The sequence below is a fragment of the Melospiza melodia genome, chromosome 1, assembly GCF_035770615.1.
Source record: "Melospiza melodia melodia isolate bMelMel2 chromosome 1, bMelMel2.pri, whole genome shotgun sequence".
NCBI lineage: Eukaryota > Metazoa > Chordata > Aves > Passeriformes > Passerellidae > Melospiza > Melospiza melodia.
The window spans coordinates 29,285,182-29,305,251 of record NC_086194.1 but is presented as its reverse complement, the minus strand read 5'-3'; the positions used below and the strand labels follow the sequence as shown (position 1 = coordinate 29,305,251).

Here is a 20,070-nt window from a genome sequence, read left to right as displayed (position 1 = left end):
TGTATTTTGGGGTTACACATTCATAAAACATTTGAATACATATGTGTTAAGTTTATGTTCAGCTTACAATAAATAGACATTTATCTTTTTCTTTTAAATATGCATTGAGTTTAGTTTAGGAGCGAATCTTTGTAGTTTGAAGTGTAGGTGACAGAAAATATACTTTACTAAATTGATTTGTTTATCTTATTTCTATTTATTACCCCTAAAATGTGGGATAAAATTATGGATTGACAAGGTAGATGTTTGCTGCGAAAGTTATTGATTGTTGTCAGGATTTGTGGCAGGAATGATTTAAGGAAGGACCCACTCAAAGATGGGGAATGCATTTTTTATTTGGAAACAAAGTTTGTTGAGGAAGTCAGTTGTAAACTTGCCAGAAATTGCTAAAAGATATTGTCACCATAATAACAAGTAAATGGCAAAATTACTTTATGAAATGTAGTGATTTGATCAGTATGGTTCTTACAGCAACTGTCCATAGTGGTGCTGGCCTCTGAGGAGGCCTTGGAATAAATTGAATAAATTGGTACAATCTATGCTCTTTAACCTATTTCTAGATGTATCATGTAATTTTATAATAGACCTTTCGTAGGGCTACAAGTTTCTATAGAGGAAGAAGATAAGAAGTTGGATGATACAAATAAGATGTAAAACTAACACAGGGTATGGTGACATTGCAGTCAAAAAGTGTGTGTGTCTTACACAACTTTAAAAACACTGAAACACTGGGTTTATTTAACTGCCTTTTATACCTCAGAAGTAAATTTTTGACACAGGTACTGATTCCTCTCCTCTTCCCAACTCTTAGTTAAATATCCAAATAAATTCCATAGATCACCATTTAATGGATTTAAAAAACTCTTGTTTATGTTAGAAATGCAGTTAGGATGACATACTGTCTCGGAAATATTGGGAATGAACCCCAAGCTAACGCAACTAGATTCTGAAAAGTTTGTTATTGTTTAAGCAGTCCTTTATCTTGCTTGTCATAGTTCTTGGCATTCTTGCGGGCAGGAAGCACTGTTGCCATTTCATAGAACTCTGTTTTACCATCTTCCTGGAAAATTGTATGCTTTTATAGTACAAGCTGCATTTTTCACTGTTTATTTGATAGGTCTTTGGTTTGTGGGATGGTTGATTTATTTCGTGATATCATCATGTAGATCTGTCACGTACACTTGTGACTAAACTTGCGTAGTAAGTAGGAGTCACTTGGCTTCCATCCTTTTCACACAGTGCCTTCATAATTATGTCTTGGCTCATTCACACAATCATGGAATAGTTCAGGTTGGAAGGAACCTCTGAAGATTATCTAGTCCAAGCCTCCTGCCAAGGCGGAGTTACCTAGATACTCAGTCAAAGATATTTATCCAACAGTTCATCATTATTGTTTTAAGGCAAAAATCAGTCTAGATGTGTAGTACTTGTCATTTCATTCCCTGTCTTCAGACTCCCTATGACTCAGATTTGCTGAAAACAATCCATTTTGTATTTCCCTGAAGTCAAGCACAGTGATTCTTAGAAAGGCCAGGGGGTAACCTATAGAACAGGACAGACAAGTTCTAAAATGTAGAAAGCTGTGTATTACTGTATGTGTCACACAAAAACTGGTAATTGGTGGTAGCGCGCAAAAGAGCAACCATCTGTCCTGGGAAATAAGCTCAGAGAAAAATGAAGTAAGTGTAAGAAAACACAAATGAAGAACAGATTGATGGGATAAAACCATAGAAAACAGATTATAGGATAATTTTAGGATTGAAGCTGGTTTTGAATATTTGAACAGAGATGGCTGAGAATTTATGTGTTCTTGTTCACTTCTTTTATTAGGTGAGTAGGGAATTGTAGGAAGTGATAGGAGAGTAAGAAATAAAGCTTAAGAGAGCAATGGGCTCTGGCTTCTAAGCCTGTAGAGAACAAGTAACCCAACTGTATTAAACTGCTTAAATTAAATAGTCAAGCAGATATTGTTTAGGATGATTAGAGATCTTTATAAGCTTCCTTGTGGGAGCTATTTATCTGAATAATGTTATTACCTTGCCGAGTAAGTTTCTGTGAAAATGCAGTTTTCCTTAGAGTGTCTCTCCCTGATATTCTTGACACAAAATGTCATTTGATAAAGTCACAGATAATCCTGGTAGTACAGTTTAATGCTACCTTTGTCAATGTACTGTATTATAAGGTTTATTCTTGCTTGCTGTTTCCTTAGAATCCTGGAATGACAAAGAATTACCCAGTTCCAGCTTTGATATTAAATTGGAAAGGCAGAAGATGAAATCTCCTTGTACTAAAGCAAATACAGAGTTCGGGTCTAATGTTTTTGTAGGGAAACGGAAAAGATTTGAGATGCATCAAGCAAAGATCAGTAGAAAACAGATCTCCAGGAGTGTGAACTGATCTTAAGGGCTTTCCTTTCCTTGATGTACTTGCATGATATCTCTCTTCTATACACTCTATATCTCAAGTGTTACCTGTTATGGTCCGTGTTGTCCATAAAGGTACATAAGAAATTAGTTAGATAAAGCAGTTAATTTTCTGATGAAAGTATTTAATGATGGAAAAAAAAAATACAGCAAATCATTAAAAATGCTGTTTAACTATACCAAACTTGAAAACAGCTGGCTTTGATGGAAACAGATTTTTTTAAAATTTGAAAGTCTGCATCTAGAAGATTTACAGAAGTAGTACTTGAACCATTCATTTCTCAGAGCAATGAATATAAAACACATTTCCCAGGACAGATTTAAAATTACAATTGTTAAGATAAATGAGCATATATTAATATTTAATGTGTGGAAGTGTAATATAAATACTGAGCTGCTTTGTTGTAGTAATGAAAATAGGAAAACTCAAAAACTTCCTGACATACTTAAGGCATAGTTGTAGTCTCTTATCAGTTTATTTTATTAAATTTCAGGTTACAGCAATTAGGAGAACAATATTATCCCAGATGTTAGGTCTTGAACTGGAACTGACTTCTTTATTTTAACTGATAAGTCTGTAGCATTTTTTCTTTGACTTTTATATTTTAATTCTATCTATTTAGCAGTAAACTTTTTCAGTAGCCTTATAAGGTAGCTGAATGTCTAAATACCACAGCGAAAAAAATCTAAATCTCTGCATCATACGCTGCCTTTGTAATTAAGCAGAGCTTGGAACGCTGTGACTTGTAGGCAGATGTTAGCTAGCTGCCCATTCCTATGGACAACAAAGCTGTTGCTTTTTCAGTGATTAACTTTAAACCTCCTATAATAATGTTTCCACAGGCTCAATACATGTAATGCTATAAGTACTCAGAGATTGATTCTAAAATTTATATGGCAAGGTTCTCACCCACAGTGGTGATAAATGAGAACTGTTGTTGTCAACACTTTCAATATATGCAAACTTAAAAATATTCTAAAGGAAATAGAAATTGGAGAAACTTTATAAAAGCAACAACGATTTTTTAAAAATTATTTTTGTCCAGGAGTATGAACCTTTAGGCAATTTCTTATTATGTAAACTGGAGCACAATTTTAAATACTAAATACTTGCCCCAAGAGGTCAAATCTGCTTATGCTATCGAAAGAGGTGTGGAATGTAAAGGAGAAGTGTTCTGTTTCCCTTTCCCAGATTGTATATGGCCACCTTCCACTAATTTTTATAGAGATTTGATAGATTAGATCAGGTAATGTCTTGGTGATTGGAAAAACTCATCTGAATTCACTTAATGGCGCATATAATGTCTATGTGGTTTTTTATATATAAACTAAAATGCAAGGGCTTGGCAACATCATATTTAATGATGAAAATGTGTATACAGGGTCTGTATGTCTGCATCATGTGAAGTCTCCACATGCAAATGTAGTCGGGCAATAGAGAATTTTGTACATGCCAAAATACCAGTGGCAGTACTGCTCTGCTTGATAGATTTGCTGATAGTTTTGATAGCCACTAAATGATGAAAAGCTTGTCAAGGCTTGTTTCTATAACCTGTGGGGAGCAGGTTATAGTGACCTCTTTTTTAGCACTCCCTCCTCCCTGCACTAAGCATGAGATCACTAAGAACAAAAGCTTAGGAATAGTATTTAGGACAGAAAAAGGGCAATCCAATTTATACTGGTATATATTCACAGCAAGTGCAGGAGCCTTCATCATTTGTAGTTCAAGATCCCTATTCATGTGTACTTGTGTGGTTAATGCTCTCATTTTTATGGCCTAGGTATGTGTTTGACTTTAAAGGCTTTGCTCCCATGAGAAACTGTAATAGAGAATCGTGATTGCAAGAAACAGATTTTTGTGATGTCAAGAATCGTCACTGTATAAGCATTTAAAGCTTTGTAACAGGAAGGGTAAAATGAACTTAATACTTTGGAAACAAGAAACATGATAAAGCAAAATGGGGAAAATAATTTATACTCAAGAAGAGGAAAAAAATAATTTCAAGAACTGTCCATGCTGTATGGAAGAATGGAAGGACCAGATGGATCTTTAAAATTTTTTCTTGCAATATGTCCTATTAAATAATTTTTGAAGCCATAATTGAAGTTTGGGTTAAATAAACTTCAGCTTTAGGTTAAAAAGGTTATGAGATCAAAGCATGCAAATATAAAAATTCAGAGAATCACAGAATCAGTATGGTTGGAAGCGACCTCCAAGATCATAAAATTCAACCTTTGACTGAATGCCACCTTGCCCATTGAAACATATCATGAAGTACCTTGTCACTTTTTTTGGACACTTGTGGGGATGGTCAGTCCTCCAGTTCCGTGAGGAGCTTGTTGCAATGCTTAACCACAACTTCAATGAAGAAATTTTTCCTTCTAGGCAACCTTAACCTCCCCTGGTGCAATGTGATACTGTTTCCCCTTGCTCTGTCGCTGGTTGCCTGGGAGGAGAGGCCCACCCTCAACGGGCTACAGTCTCTTTTCAGGGAGTTGTAAAGAGTGATCATGTCTCCCCTGAGCCTCTTTTCCTCCAAGCTGAACAACCCTGGTACCCTCTGATGCTCCTTGCAGGACTTGAGACAGACCCTTCCCCAGCTCCATTGACCTTCTCTGGATGCACTCTAGCACCTCAATGTCCTTGTTCTGAACACAGGATTTGAGGTGTGGCATTTTGGGGAAAACAGAAACAAGTCAATTAGTGTATTTTTTAAAATGTATGTTTCAAAACCTGTAGAAATATCCTCTAACTTACAATGCTATTTCCCTGTTCCCACTTAAAATCAGAAATAATACCAGCTGAATGTCTAACCAAACTGGTTTAACTCTTCGTTACTAGTTAGTGCTTAGGTTTAGTGTTCGGAATGAAATATGTTGTCAACAGCATTTCTTCCTTAATTTAATAGACAGTTGTTTCATTCTCATTCTAACTGAAAAACTTTTGAGGTGGGAGCCTCTATTGGGTGATATGACCATCAAAAAACAGAAAGGAAATCAGAAAAGGGAGATGAGAAAATGTTTGTATGACATTTCAAACTCAACTGTGATGATGGAATCTGAGGACTGGAGAAGCTCCCAAGCCTTCTCCTCCTTCCTGGTCTCAGTGCAAGGTGTTTTTTAGCAGACTGACAGGCTCTTACTTGCCCTGACCCCAGGGAGATGCCCTGGGGCTGCCCACTGCCAGCTGTGATGATGAGACAGACCCTGGTGGTCAGGGCCTGCCCTGCTGACCCAGAGGCTCCATGGGGTCTTGGTCTCACAGTGCCCAAATATTCACAGCAGCCTGATATCCTGAGTCTTCCTCTCAGAGATGCACTCTGAGGAGCTTTCAGACTGAAATAAAGGAGTCCAAAAGACACTGAGAAAGTTATCCAGAGTAATTTTAAAATGTAAAAATCCGATGCATTCTTTTTCTTATTCAACATTTTTAACAGTTCAGTCAGGACTTAGCTGCAGTTCTGCTCAAGTTCTGCATTCTCTTTTCATCCTTTACTTATTGCTTCCTTGGAAAGCTCATCCTTCTAGCAGGCTAAAATTAAACCTCCCCGACTCCCTGTTGTTTGCCATATACTTTTCACTTGAACATCTGCTAAGGGAAGAGGGATTTGGTGGACATTTTTTATTAATATGGACTAAAGATGTGTTGGCACATGCAGCCAATATTGCTTTTTTCACAAAGAAGTCCTTGGCTAAGTTTCATTTAGTTCATAGCAATGTGTAAAATTAACCTGTCTTGCTCCTTGTGTTGCTGAGCCCCAGCAGGGAGGATGGGTGGAAGAGGCAGCTCCTGTTTTGGGTGTCAGGAGGAGGTTTTCCTCTGCAGCAGGAGCTACTGCTCCTGCCTCTCTCTTGTTGTACCTCATCAGTAAGGATGTAAGCCACATCCTTACTGAAGCAATCAATTTGTGAACAGTTTTTACTGTTTCACATTTTTACTTGATGGTGCTGCATACAGGTTTGTTGGTGGGCTTGGCCTTTTTATTACTGGAATTTCTAGACCAATAAAGCTTTAGATGAAGCACAGCTATAGCTTGAGTAAAAGCATTGTCCAGTTCTCTGAATAAAATAAACTAGGCAAAAGGAAAAAAAAAAGTTGTGCATGTAAATTTAGATACACACGTGTTACTGTATTGTTGTATCTACAAAAGAAAGTCCATAGAATAAGAGGCTGTATAAAAATTGTAATGCCAACTGATTGCTGGATTTCTCTCAGTGCTTCCCTTTGGTTTATCTGTCAAGAAGAGCTTTTGAGTTTGTGTGAGGCTTTGTTGGCATGCAGGAAATTGTATATGTGTGGCTGGACCTTTTGCTTTTCTAAGTCATAATAAGATGTATAGAAAACCTCTGTGAAACTTTTTTATTTTGTATGCCTGTGATGTGTTCTATATTGTGTTAGGTTTACAAAAGGCAAATGCACATAGAAATGGTTGTTACTCTATATGGTATTGTAGGTGATAAAATTAGTTATGGCCCAACAAATATGCAGGTTGTTATGACTTTCTGTTGAGAATTATAACTCAGAATCATTTTTTTCTAATGTTTGTTTCCTTTTAAATTGAAAAGCATTTCTGTGTACATAGCATGTGAGTTTTATGTAACTTGTCTTATGAGTCCTTTTTTAAGGAAAAAAATATTTTGAAGTAAGAGGATGAAGATGAGGAGAAAATGTATGATCTGGGCAAGTTTTCCATATGTTTTGTGTATTCTGATTATAGGAGAAATGGTACACAAAATTCCAGTCTCAACTGAGTGCTCAATTTTCTTCATCCTGAAGTTGAGTCATTTAGAAAGTGAATAACAATTTTTAATGTGGGCTAAACCTCAAACAGTTTTGAACTTAGTATGTAAATTTGTCTTCAGTTATAAAAAGTACCTTTGTCAGGGCTGAGAGATAGTTAAGCAAATAACAAGACACTTTGATACTTTGGCTTTTATATATGCAGGTTTCATATTTCCAGTGTCATTATTTTAATTGTTTGCCTTTATTTTTTATCCCAAGTCACATCTTTATCATTTTGGAGTCTTAATTGAAAACAGAATTTCTGCAGCATCCAGTGTAGAATCCAGCTACTTTTCTCCCCTGTACTTGTAATGGCTTTTCAGTCTTTCACACCATGCCTTGCCCATTTATTCTGCCCCAAACTGACTGGGCCGTGAGGTAAGAAATGGCATCTCACCTCATCCAAGGCAAACTCTGAATCCTGGGCCATTCCCTTTTTCTCCTTCCACCCTCTTGTCTAAATGCAAATTGCAACAGAAGATGGGTTGAACAGTGAGAGCTGAAGTCAGTTCAGGCAGGGGACAGAATTGAAGGTCTTCTGTATTTTGACTGAATACCCAAATCTCTGACCTAGTGGGTAATAAAAATAACATAATTGTAAAAGCAAAGAAATGAGAGATTTTTCATGAAACAAACATTATATTTCAAGCTACATTAAATCTGTACTGTGCCAGCTATAACTTTGCAGATAACATGGGATTTAAGCACTGCCATGACAGGCTATATACTATATATACACATTTTTGGAAACCATCTCTCTTGAGGAGACTTTGGAATGCAGAGACTTTGACAAAGAAGGAAATTGTCCTTGATCTTAAAAACAGCTAAGAGTTTAAAACCATATTTGTGTTTTAACATGAGTGGTGCTTATGAATTTACTGAAATTGCTTTGAAGTGCTAAGATTCTAAGGCATGCAGAACATCTGTACTTTTAGGAAATAGAGAGAATATGGGTTCTGTTCTGATGTTTGTGTTCACACCAGCAATTTACAGTGATTATTTAGATGACTTATATCAGACAAACTGTAAATAAATCCATGCCATTTTTTTTACCTCCTATTTATTTCCTCTTTTTAGAAAAAAACAGTCTTAGGAAAAATTTCTAGATACTTTTGTATATATTTTCTGGAATTTTTTTTTGCTTATTTTTTGATGAAGAGCATGTACTTAACTATTTTTTAAATGGAGTTGATAACATATTATTGGAGTTTCTATTCCATACAGCTTTCTAGGACAGTTTTTTGTTGGCTTTTTGGTTTTTGCTTTTTGAATCTGATTCCTGAAAAAGAGTAGAAAATTATCCTATTCTTCATATCCCTTTAGGACAACTTATTAAAGCTGGAATATGTTTCCAATATCAGTTTGCCTACTCAAGGCTGAGGAAGAAGAATTAATTTTTTCTGAGGGTTTTCAGCACTGTTAAGGGGTGTGCAGGCAGAGGATGGTGTGTTGGCATTCTTCTCAAAATATCGATATTTCATTTTGAACAGTTTGAAAGATCTCTATTCTGGCTTGGATACTGTCACATGAACTGAAAAAAGTGATTGAATGACTGTGAACAAAAGATTGTAAAAAATTATTCTGCCTTGGCTGTAGCACTCAAAATAATTACAGTTCCTGACCTGAACACGGAAATCTTTTCAAAAGTTTTGCTGGACAACGAAAGCAGAATTTACATCTGCAGACCTTTATTTTCTTGACAGAAATTTGAAACATGAGGACAGTGCTTTTTGGATGTTTCTGTTTTAAACTCATGCAAGAAAAAGTTGAATGCTTTTGTTGTTGAGGTAGACCATATATTCTTTCTTGATACTTGACTAAAAAAATGTGAAAAAAATGGAAAGCAAGAATTTAATTTAATTCTAGTAAGTAACATAACATAGGTTTTGCTTTTAATTACAGTTGCATAGGTATAATACCGATTTAAACATGAATAGACTACCTGGCAAAATAGGCAATGAAAGCATAACCATTGCTGAAAGAAAACCTCAGGACACTGTTTTAAAATCACTAGAAAGCACTCCATTTCTATTTTATTTATGCATTTTTTAATTTGGATAATAAAAGATTTTTGAGGAGACCTTGCTGTTTTTCTGTTTGATGTTTGTGTTTAAACTTTCCTCCAAAGTTCAGAAAAATACTTTTTTAGGATGAGGCTCAATCACGTCTGTCATACATTTGCTCATCTCACACTGCTACTTTTGTAGTTACTGCCGTCATTGTCATAAGATGCAATGATTTTTTTATATACAACCCTGTATATTAAAATATATTAAAAAAACATATTAAAATAATAGAAACTAAATAAAAATAAATTTTTGTTGTATCAGTTTGTGTCCTTGTCCTGATCAGTAATTGTCTAACCCACCAACTTCTAAATTACAGCTAATAATAAAATTTGTTGCTTAACATTTAAATTATTTACTTGTTATTCTTATTTTTTTTACATAAAATTGTGATTTTTTTGTTGCAATTCTAATGTCAGACCAATAAATTATCGATGATTTTATCAAGTAAGTATTTGCATTGACTGCTTATGAAACCTGCTAAATGCTGTTCCCTGTAATTGTCAGGAACATTGAAATATATCCAATTAGTGAAAATAAACTATTTTATTAGGGCCACACATAGTCTCAGATGTTTTTGTTTAAGAAAACTTGGTAAATGAAAAACGTTTGGAAAAGCCATTCCTATTACTGTGTAAACTGTGTATGAGAGTGGGAGAGAAACACCTCCTCCCAACACCTCTTAAAACTGAATTTTAGTGTTGTATCCTGTTTATAGCTGCTATGAACTGTTACAGAACTGTTACATAACTATTGTTCAGATCCTTGGCTGCTACATTTTCTCCTTTCAGGTCACATAATTTGCTGTTTTAGAGTCACGTTTAAGATGCTGCGTTTCTTTAATGTCTAAGAACTATTACAATGCCATATTTTGTTGACTTAATTAAGAGAAGCCATTTTAGGTCCTAATGTTTGTAGTATTAAGTGCCTGAATAATTGCTCTAGAGAGTCCTGTTCTTGGTTTGCTCTTTGCTTCTCTACTTTACTTCCAGGTTTTGTTGTAGAAATAAAATTACAGATGTAACGTTCACCTATTCTCTTATTCACTGCTTTGGTACTCATTACTAGTTCATGGTCCTGTGGCCATTATGCACATTTGACCATTGTACTACTGCATTTTAAAGAAACAAATGAGTTGCAGTTATTTTTCTTTTATTGCTGAGATGTTAAATGAGGAAAAAAAATGGTTATGTGCATGATGAGTTCTAAGTGAATCTGAATTCAAGGCTTTAGTGTAATGGCAGCTTACTGAAGTAATTGCTTTGTTATTCTGCACGTAGTTAAAAAAAAATTGGAAAAAAATCATATCTACCTATATCTACCTGATTCCAAACTGCAGGGATTTACACAGTTCTGTTAGACAGAAGTTACTGAAGCTAATAGTTTTTAGGATTCCTGAGAGTTCAGCAAAAATTGAGGTTTTGAGAACATTTGTATTCTGTGATGTGACCGCTGAAGAGTTTTTTTCTGGAACGTTCCCATTTATCTTGATATTGTCCAGCTCCTGTACTCACTGGCAGCTCTGCCAAAGGAGATTTTATAGTGCTGGTGGAAATGACCATATTTTCTGGTTGACTCAAGGACAAGAAAAATTACTTGAAATAGTCCTGAAAAAAACTCCTTCAGAAATATGCTATTTAACAGTTAAGGATTAGATCAAAGAGTGTTTTTTTTCTGAGCATTTTATGTTTACTTGCCGGTTTTTACAGTAGTTGTTAAGAAGGTAAAGTATGTTCTCATTTTCTTTGTGCCCACAGCTCTCATGCAGCTACAGAAAATTACTGATGTGCATTGTGAAAAGCTATTAGCAGTTTTGATGGTTGTTTTGTAATTACAGTTCATATTATGTAAATCAGTGTTCTGTATTTTCAATTTCTCTCTCTTTATTTTTTTTATCCAGATTCCACCAAGAAAATTAAGGATGTCTTAGAAGAATTCCATGGCAATGGCGTGTTAGCAAAATATAATCCCGAAGGGGTAATTTCTCTTGTTTCTTAATGATCAGAAATTATGGGGACAGTTTGTAAATTATATAGCATCATTCTTAGCATTTTAAATAGAAGATTATTTATAAATCAGGTATTTGGGGTAATTGAAAGTGTTTGGGAAGCAAAAAACCGGGATGCCATATCATCTGGAATATCCCTGTAGTCAGTTGGGGTCAGTTATCCTAACTGTGCTCTTTCCCAAATTCTTACATACCTTCAGCTGCCTTGCTGGAGAGCTGTGAGAAAAGGCCTTGACTCTTTGTAAATAACTAAAACATCCCTCTGTTATCAACGCTGTTCTCAACACAAGTCCAAAACACAGCTCCATGCAAGCTACTGTGTAGGAAATTAACTCTATCCCAGCCAAAATCAGCGCACAGATCCCCTTCTCTCTCCCTTTCCCCAAATAAAAAACAAACATCCAAAACACCTCCACAACCCTTATGATAAGATTAATAGGATTTCCAAGTGTCTGAAGATGGGAAATGTTAAGCATAGTTTCAAAAGTTATGAAAGTAAAGTCCATTAAGATTGCTTTGTAAATTCTGTTTGCCTTGTGTTGTTTCTGTTTGTGGGATTTTCTGATGTTATGAAACAAAGAATTCAGCTGAAAAAAGCTATGTGTGCATATTGTCACTACAGATTCACCACTAGACAAGGTATTCTGATTTGGCTGGAAGAAAAAGGCAGATTGTTTTCTTTTCTTATCCTCAATTAAAATTTGCATTTGCTTAGCACATCCTAATAGTGTGATTCAGAATGTAGCTAAATAAAAAACCTGTTTCAGTAATGTTTCTGATAGTAATATTTCTGACTGTGCTCACATTATATGAAATTCAGGGTAGAAATATGTGCTAACCATTATGAAAATTACTAGATCTTACATTTCAGGATGTAAAATGCAAAAAATTATTGAAAATATATTTTATTTAATACAATTATTATCAACTAATGAGTTTTAGCTTATTAAGTATTGAAAAATCATTTGATGCTTTGAATTGGCTGGGCATAATGCTAGTTGTTTTAGTCAGTTTATGAGGAAAAAAAAATTAGTAATTCAGTAAAATAGTGTGAGTTGATCCTGTAAGTGATCATCTTAGATTTCCAGGATTCCACTTAAGTACATTAAAAGAATCTAAATGGATGGGAAAGCTCTGATCATCCACAGGCTGTAGGACCTCCTTTTCCTGCTTTTTGTTAGAATACAGGCAATAGTTTTGGTTTTGTTCTTTTTTTCTTTAGGAAAAATGTGAACTGATAAAATGGTCTTAATCTATGATATGTTTTTTGTTCTAATTCTTCACATATTTTCAGTCATCATACATGCTCAGTTTTGTGAAGCATACCCTGTTAAAGTAAAAAAAACTGTGCATGCTGTGTGTATTTAAATAATACGTTGCCGTACAGGTAGCATATTTCCCAATTGTCGATTCTATATAAACATGATTACCTAAAGTGGTGTGATTAGTCTCTTTTAACAAAGTCATTCTTCCCATTGGGGGCCACATGGAAGTTGAGTCATGGCAAGATGGGTGCCCAGGAAAACTGTTCTGACTGAAGCCAGGTGAATTGGCAAAATCCGTACAAAGCTGGAATTAATAAGCACAGTTGGTCTTGAGATGAGTCTGTGACTCTGCATGGTGTCTCCCTGTTTTTCGTTTCACAGCTCTTCATTTGCAGAATTCTGCCAGTGCACTGTAACATTCCAGAGGAGCAAAGTACCCAGGGCAGGGAGCAGGACAGGAGGAGGGTAGGGCAAGAAGGAATTCCAGACAGGCATCCTGTGATGACTTCAATGTCTTCAGCAGGAATCAAGCTGTTCGCTGACTCCTGGGTCAGTACTGGACCTAGGCTAACCCTGGAAACTTCTGTACTTTGCTGCTTAGCACTTAGGCTTCAGGGAGCGCAGCATAAAGAAAATATAGCTAGCAGCAAAGCTACTTTGGATCTAATAAGGTCTGTTAGCTCAAGGTTCATGCCATAGCTGAACTGAAAGCAAAGTGGCTGAAATTTCCTCTGACACTGAGTGAATATTCTATTCTGACAAGCAAACTGCCTTTGCACAGGTGTGTCTATATTTTTGGCATGCATTCAACCTGCTGTGTGGAATGATCTGCAAGTTGATTTTATGTGGTTGGATGAGGACTCTGTGGATTGGTTATAAGTAATTAACTGTTATATGTAAATGAGATGACAGAAATTAACTGATCCAGCTGGCATCAGTCTTAGTGCAGCTATTTGTTTCCAGCACGTCTGCCTTGTTGTCTTGTTTTGTAGAGGATACCATCGTATTTTCTTTTTACCTCTCTCTTTACTAGATAATTATCTTATAAATACTCCAAATGGTTTAAGTCTTGTTCTACCAAAAGATGATGTCAGTTCTTTGCCAATAAACATGGGTCCTAGACCTATGGCAAATTCATCAGAGGGATATATTTAATTAAATATATACTACATATTTACTTACATATTTAAAGGGTTCAGGAATATTTTCACTGCATTGGTCCTACAGTGCAGTTTTTTTGTCACAGGCTGATCTAATGGAATGTAAATAGCAAAATAATTGGTATTCAAAACTTGATACCTGAAATAATCTGGTTTGTTTTACATTATTTTATATCTTGTTAATATATCATTTATTGAGTGAGTGGATTTTAGGATTTATGGAAAGTGGCGTATATAATTATCAAAAGTTTATCTACTATAGGGAGTTTATTTATGGAACTTTTACTCTCTGCTTTCAGTGTAAGGGAAATGCCTAAAATTTCTACTACTGAACACCTGCCCTTTCATGTTCTTCTCTAAGTCAATATCAAAGATACAATTAAGAACATATTTTATACATGGTATAAGATACATTGTCTAAGACCAGCCTTTTGGGACGCTGTGATTGATAAATGTTCTTTTCATCATTCAAGATCTGTTTTTATTAATTTCATCCATTTCACTTTGAGCAGAGCATTGAATAGGTTGACAAGAATTAGGAAAGCAGAGCTAAAGACAGTGTCTAAATGGGCAGTGAGTACACAGCACTGTGTGCTTGTGGACCTAGTGTTGTCATCCTTTTTGAGTGCATCCTGATTTTGAGGAGTCCATTGACTTTCTTGGCCACCTGGGCACACACTGGCCCATTTTCAAGAGGCTGTCAGGCAGCATCCCCAACTGCTTTTCTGCTGGGCAGCTTTCCAGACAATTTTCCCCCAGCCTGTGGAGCTGCCCAGGCTCACTGTGACCCCAGTGCAGCACTGGCATTTGGCCTTGTTGAACCTCATGTCCCTGGCCTTAGCCCACTGATCCAGCCAGTCCTGGTCTCTATGCAGAGCCTTCCTACCCTCAAGTGGGAAATCAAAGCTCCTGCCCAACAGGGCATCATCTTCAGACTGACTAAGGTGCAAGTCTGTATTTGTCCAGATCATTGATAAAGATCTATTGCAGGACTTGGTGAGTGCTGGGAAAAACCACTTCTGACTGGATATAACTCCACCTAGCACCACTCCCTAGGCCCAGCCACCTGGCCAGTTTATAATCCAGCAAAGGTGCACCTGTCTAAGCCATGAGCAGACAGTTTCTCTAGGAGAATCCAGTGTTAGAGGACATACTAAAAACCTTAGAGGTCGTTTCCAACCTTGATGATAACAATTCTACAGGAGTCCAGGTAGACAATATCCTCATGTACTAAGCAGCTCACCTTGCCATAGAAGGGGTTCAGGTGTCAAGGACCCAGGAGTCAAGCGGGATCTGCCTTTATGAAACTCCTGCTGGCCCAGCCTGATCCCCTGGTGCTCCTGTATGTGCCATGTAGTGGCACTGAGGATCATCTCCATGATTTTTCCACTTGGATTTTAGAATATTCAGTTCTGATAACTGAATTCAGTTTCATTTACAGCTCTTCTAGTTAACAGTTTTTAATGCTTTTTTTAAAGTACATGCGGAAGAAATACTAACATTATATTTATTTATCTATCTTGGATGTCTGTCATTGCATGGTTAGAAATAAATTGCTTGCACGGTCTAATAAAGACTAGAGAGCTGACTTAGAAGCATTTTCTTGACTTAAGAGCTAACACAAGAAAATGGGATAGTCCATCTAATGTCTTAAACCTGCTCATCTAAATCACTAACCTTTCACTAAAAATATTTCTAGTATAATTACAGAGCTTGGGTGTTATGACACTGCACTAATGTATGTATGTTCTTTCTTTCCTTGCATGTGTTACAGAAACAAGATATACTTAATCAAGTAAGTAATGCTAATTTGATTTTTTTCTTTCTTTATGCATAGGTGCAGTATATTTTATTTGTAGGCTTCCATTGAGATGTACTTATTAATAAATACTGCATGTGGCTATTTTTGCTGATAATAGAGTAGTATTTAAATCTGAAACCAGAATGCATTCCTTCTCTGCTGGCAGAATTTTTCACTGAGTGAATTTCATTTTTGTCATTCACAGTACATAATTTTACTAACATTAATTGAGTTTAATATTGAGAAATAAGTTAAGAGCAAGTAATTGGCTTGTTCCATACTTGTCACGGAAATTTCTCTTTACTGTGAGATCTCATAATGGTCTGTATTATTCTGAAATGACAAGAACACATCTCAGGAAAAAATATTAAATACTGATTTCTATAACCATATAATACCATTTATATGTAGCAGGCTTAAAATTGCAGATATAGTAATTTGAATAAGGCTTATGCTGTGCTTTGAGCAATTGTGACTTTACAGCAATTGCAAGGGAAATGGTTAAAATGCTGATCATCAACACAAGAAACTGCACCTGAGGAACTTCAGTAGCCTCAAACAAGGCATAAAGGTAGAAAGGAAAAAAGAAGGAAAGGAAGAAGGACTAATCAAATGAACTATTTTTTTTTAAGTGACCTAGTTATCCTTTCTTGGTAACACAGAGGTGTTAAAAAACTCCAGCTCTGCTGTTCTTGGAAGAGGCAGCCAGAACATGAGAGCAATGAGAAAGTCAAGAGAGAGAAAGGGGAAGTTTTGTAGGAACCCCTAACTTTCGGGGTCAGAGGCCAGTTGAACTTTTGGAGATGTGTTAAGAGCAGAACTCCCCATTGGCAACAGGGCTTTCTTCAGATGACTGACATTATTTCTTTATTTTTTTTAATAAGCTAAGAGAGTGACTTCAGAGGGTCCTGAAAGAGAGTGTTTCAGCATTAAAGCAGTTTGTCTGTGACCAATGTTGAGTGTAATCTCATCAGTATTTAGCTAATTACTTTGTCAAATGAGTAGGTGAATAATAATAGAGTCAACAAACTAAATTAATTTTGGGAATTATTATCACACTGGAAAAGCTTGATGAAGTAATGGGTTAAGTAAATGGAATGAGATGCGTGTGTGCAGGGTAGAGTGTGGTGTACCCTGGTCCAGCTGGCATTATCAGATAAATTGACATGTATGTAGTTGGTCACAAGATGAATGCAGGCTATCATTGTGGTTTAGTCATGAAGAGGAGAAGGATGTTACTGGGATGTTGTAATAGTGTTCCTGTGGCCATGGCAGTCTGGAAAGAAGACAAAACTTGCAAGATGAGGGAGTGTCTTAGGCTCATTGACATTAGTGGAAAAGTAGTTAAAATTTCAAGCACGCAGTAATATGGTTTGGAAGGATATTTTGTGTTCTTTGCCTCAGCTATGTTCTTTGATGTGACAGATTAATATTAAATTCCTGTAAAGATCTTGCCAGATTATAATATATTAAGTGCAGTATTTCCACTACAAATAGGAAGGTTTAATTTTCTATAAAAAAGGTACTGCAGAAGTTACATCTTTCTGCTTTTGTCCAAATGATGGGATGAAGTGAACTCAAATTGGAACTAATTTACAGAAGGTTAGTAGGATGTGCAGATTTATAGCATATATAATGTAGGAGAAGCCTGTCCCTCACATGTAAGAAGCTGAAGTTGTATCTTTTTAGCTACAGAAGAAAAGAATGTAACATCTTGTGTGTATCACCAGCAGAAACCTCTAGGTTTGAGACACTGGGAACTCTGTTTTTCTGACTCCATGGGCAAAATTTCTAGGGAAAGCTTTCTGGATACCTAGAGAGTTGGGAAGCCTGCCAGGCAGAGATGCTGGCAGTCTGGCTGGGAGCCTGCTTTTTGTGGAGCGTGTTGAGGGCACTGAGGTGTGAAATATTTCAGATAGTCAATTTCTGCTGCAAAACCATTCAGTTTTGAACATTTTAAATTATCTTTACTGGTCTCTCTCTATCTCCTTTAGTCAGTCTGTGCTACCAGTGCTAATCTGCTTCTTTGGCATTCTTTCCTTTTGATACACTTCTCTGCTTTAGGAACTTAGTTTTATCCTTTTTTTCCTTTATATTCTTGTGTTGTACAGTAGCTTTTGTTTAAACTTAATGAGCCTATTATCACTTTCATTTACATATCACATGTTAAAAAAGACAAACAGCTTTAGACAGCCTATTTAATTATGATGGGGAGGTGTTATTTGTTTTCATTATGAAGAACAATATGTTATGTTCTGGTTTTTTTTCATTGTGATGACTTCAGCCATGCTTGATTGACCTGCATGGTGGCATCTAGATAATGTTTATGAAACTGCATAGGAAAACAAAATGTGGCAAAAATACTTTCACTAAAAATAATTTAGTGCAGGAATTCATCGACAAATGGAAATGTCTTGAAGTCTTCTTGTGCAGTAGATATACTGATAGATACAAATATATACATTCTAATTGAGCCCGTGCCACTCCTCATATCCTTTTAATTCTTTCTAAGCTATAATTTTAAATACTGGTGAGGAGAAAGTCAAACTTAGGTTGATTAGTATAGCTCCACTTTTACTAAAGTCTGTACATTTACTTAGTATAAAGTGGATGTAACTTGTTGACAAATGGAACAGGATATTTTAAACCTTTTTCTGTTGGTGTATGTTATTATTACCAGTGAAGGTGCCAGTTTGGCTCCGATTGTGTTAAATCTCAGCAAAGAGAGATTTCATGTTCATTCATGGAGGGAAAGTTTATTAATTTGTATCTTTAAAACTTTAAAGAGGGAGGAATGAGCAATAACAGGTAACATGACATTGTCACATATTAGTTTTCTTACTAAAAGTGTTGTAGCAAGTATTTTTTAAAAATGCAGCTGAAATAACCTCCACAAAAATTTACAATGTGCAGACAGGGTCATTACAGGTAAAATATGCGAGAATACCACTGCCATTGAACATACATAGAAAAATTATTTTTCTTAATTCTAAGCACCTTATGAAAATTCCAATTCAGACATGTTTGTCCATGAGTAGGTTTTTACACAATCTGCACATGCAGATAAATTGTTTGTTTCAACCAGAACTTTTTGTTATAACTGATGGTTTTCAGGGATTCCTTAACTTTACTATTTTATTTGGCCTTTGTCTGAACTATGCTACCTACCCCATTTTTCCTGACCAATTCTTCTAGGATAGGATGCAAACTTTCTGCTTGTAACTTTGTTTGATATGTAAAAATTTCAGGTAGATTTTGAATGATAATCTTCTACAAGAGCCTTCTAAAAGTATGTGATGCATCACTCTTCTTGAAAAAACAAAATCTCACCTTTGTATAGTAAATGTAGCATATTCAGTAAGAGTTAGGTATTAAATACAAGTACTTATGTATGTAGTACTTAAGGATATACAAACTAATGCAAATATAGCACTGTGTATTAAGGAAAAGCTGCTGATAAAAAAGTGCTTGGTTTTTCTTTTACCTGCATGTAAGATTGAGATGAGACTGCAGTAGCTGGTGAATGCATTTCAGACTTATTTTGGTAATTAGTATCAATTTATTTTAATAACATGAGACTGTTATGCTTAAAAATCTAATTATTGCATAAAAATGGAGTTTTCCCATTTCCATTTTAGATGTTTTGTTAAGCTTATTTCTTTGAAGAGCTGGCAGAAAATTTTGGCAGTAATTTATGTCTGTGTATTGGTAATATCCAAATATTATTTGTCCATATGGAGTATTTGGTAGGAGCAGGCTGTGAGAGCATGTGGGTTTTAAAATTTTTTTTAAACATTCATACATGTACATATTAATTTGAATGCTGATATAGCTAAGAAATAGTTTTATTTAGTTAACAGAATTTTCAAAATTAATTATGTAAAAACTGTATTAAATTGAATGCTTAGATCAGAAAATGATAAGGGCTTTGAATTTAAACTGAATTTAACCCTGATGCCCAAAGCAAGTCTTCATGAGAAATTGGAAATTTAATTTGAATGAATATTTAAAATACATTTTCAACACCATGAACTTAGTCATTCTCATGTGACTCATGGGTTTTAGCTTGTTAATCCTGTGTATATAGTCTCTCCACTTTTTTTTCACATCTTTTGGCAATGTCAGGTTTTGACATGTGATAATCAATGAATCTTCAAGACTTTGACTTTTAGCACTGGTATTCACAGCTAATCACATCATTGTCACTAATGCACTCACATCAGTGTTTGCCAGTGTTGTCATAGCACAATGTGTGAATCAAGGCCCTGTAATATCTCCTCTTAGTCAGCAGTTCATTTTTCACATATTGGGTCAATATAAGTAGTTTACAAAGAAATAATCAGTTAAAGGAATTTATGCAATCCCAAAAAATAACCCAGAGCAATTACTGTCAGTAGATGAAAGCTGATTATATTTTTGGCACCATTAGGAGATCAGACAACAGAGTTTTAAAAGTAATCAATTGAAAACTACATTTCAACATGATTCTCTTTCTGTTACGTGTGAAATGTTCTTTTTAATAAATGAAAACCATATGTCATGGAAATCTCTTGAAATCAATGAT

General features: G+C 35.5%; 1 protein-coding gene across 7 annotated transcripts in view; it reads left to right on the top strand.

The window, feature by feature from the left end:
- The window catches only part of DGKB (diacylglycerol kinase beta), a 377,865-nt gene that overhangs the window by 96,903 nt on the left and 260,892 nt on the right, over positions 1-20,070 (top strand). For 5 of the 7 annotated variants that reach the window (XM_063152328.1, XM_063152337.1, XM_063152367.1 and 2 more), the window contains exons 3-4: positions 11,173-11,249; positions 15,480-15,500. In XM_063152328.1, the coding sequence (XP_063008398.1) occupies positions 11,173-11,249; positions 15,480-15,500 (98 nt within the window). The remainder of the gene's footprint in view (positions 1-11,172; positions 11,250-15,479; positions 15,501-20,070) is intronic. The other 2 variants (XM_063152375.1, XM_063152358.1) reach the window with 1 other exon arrangement.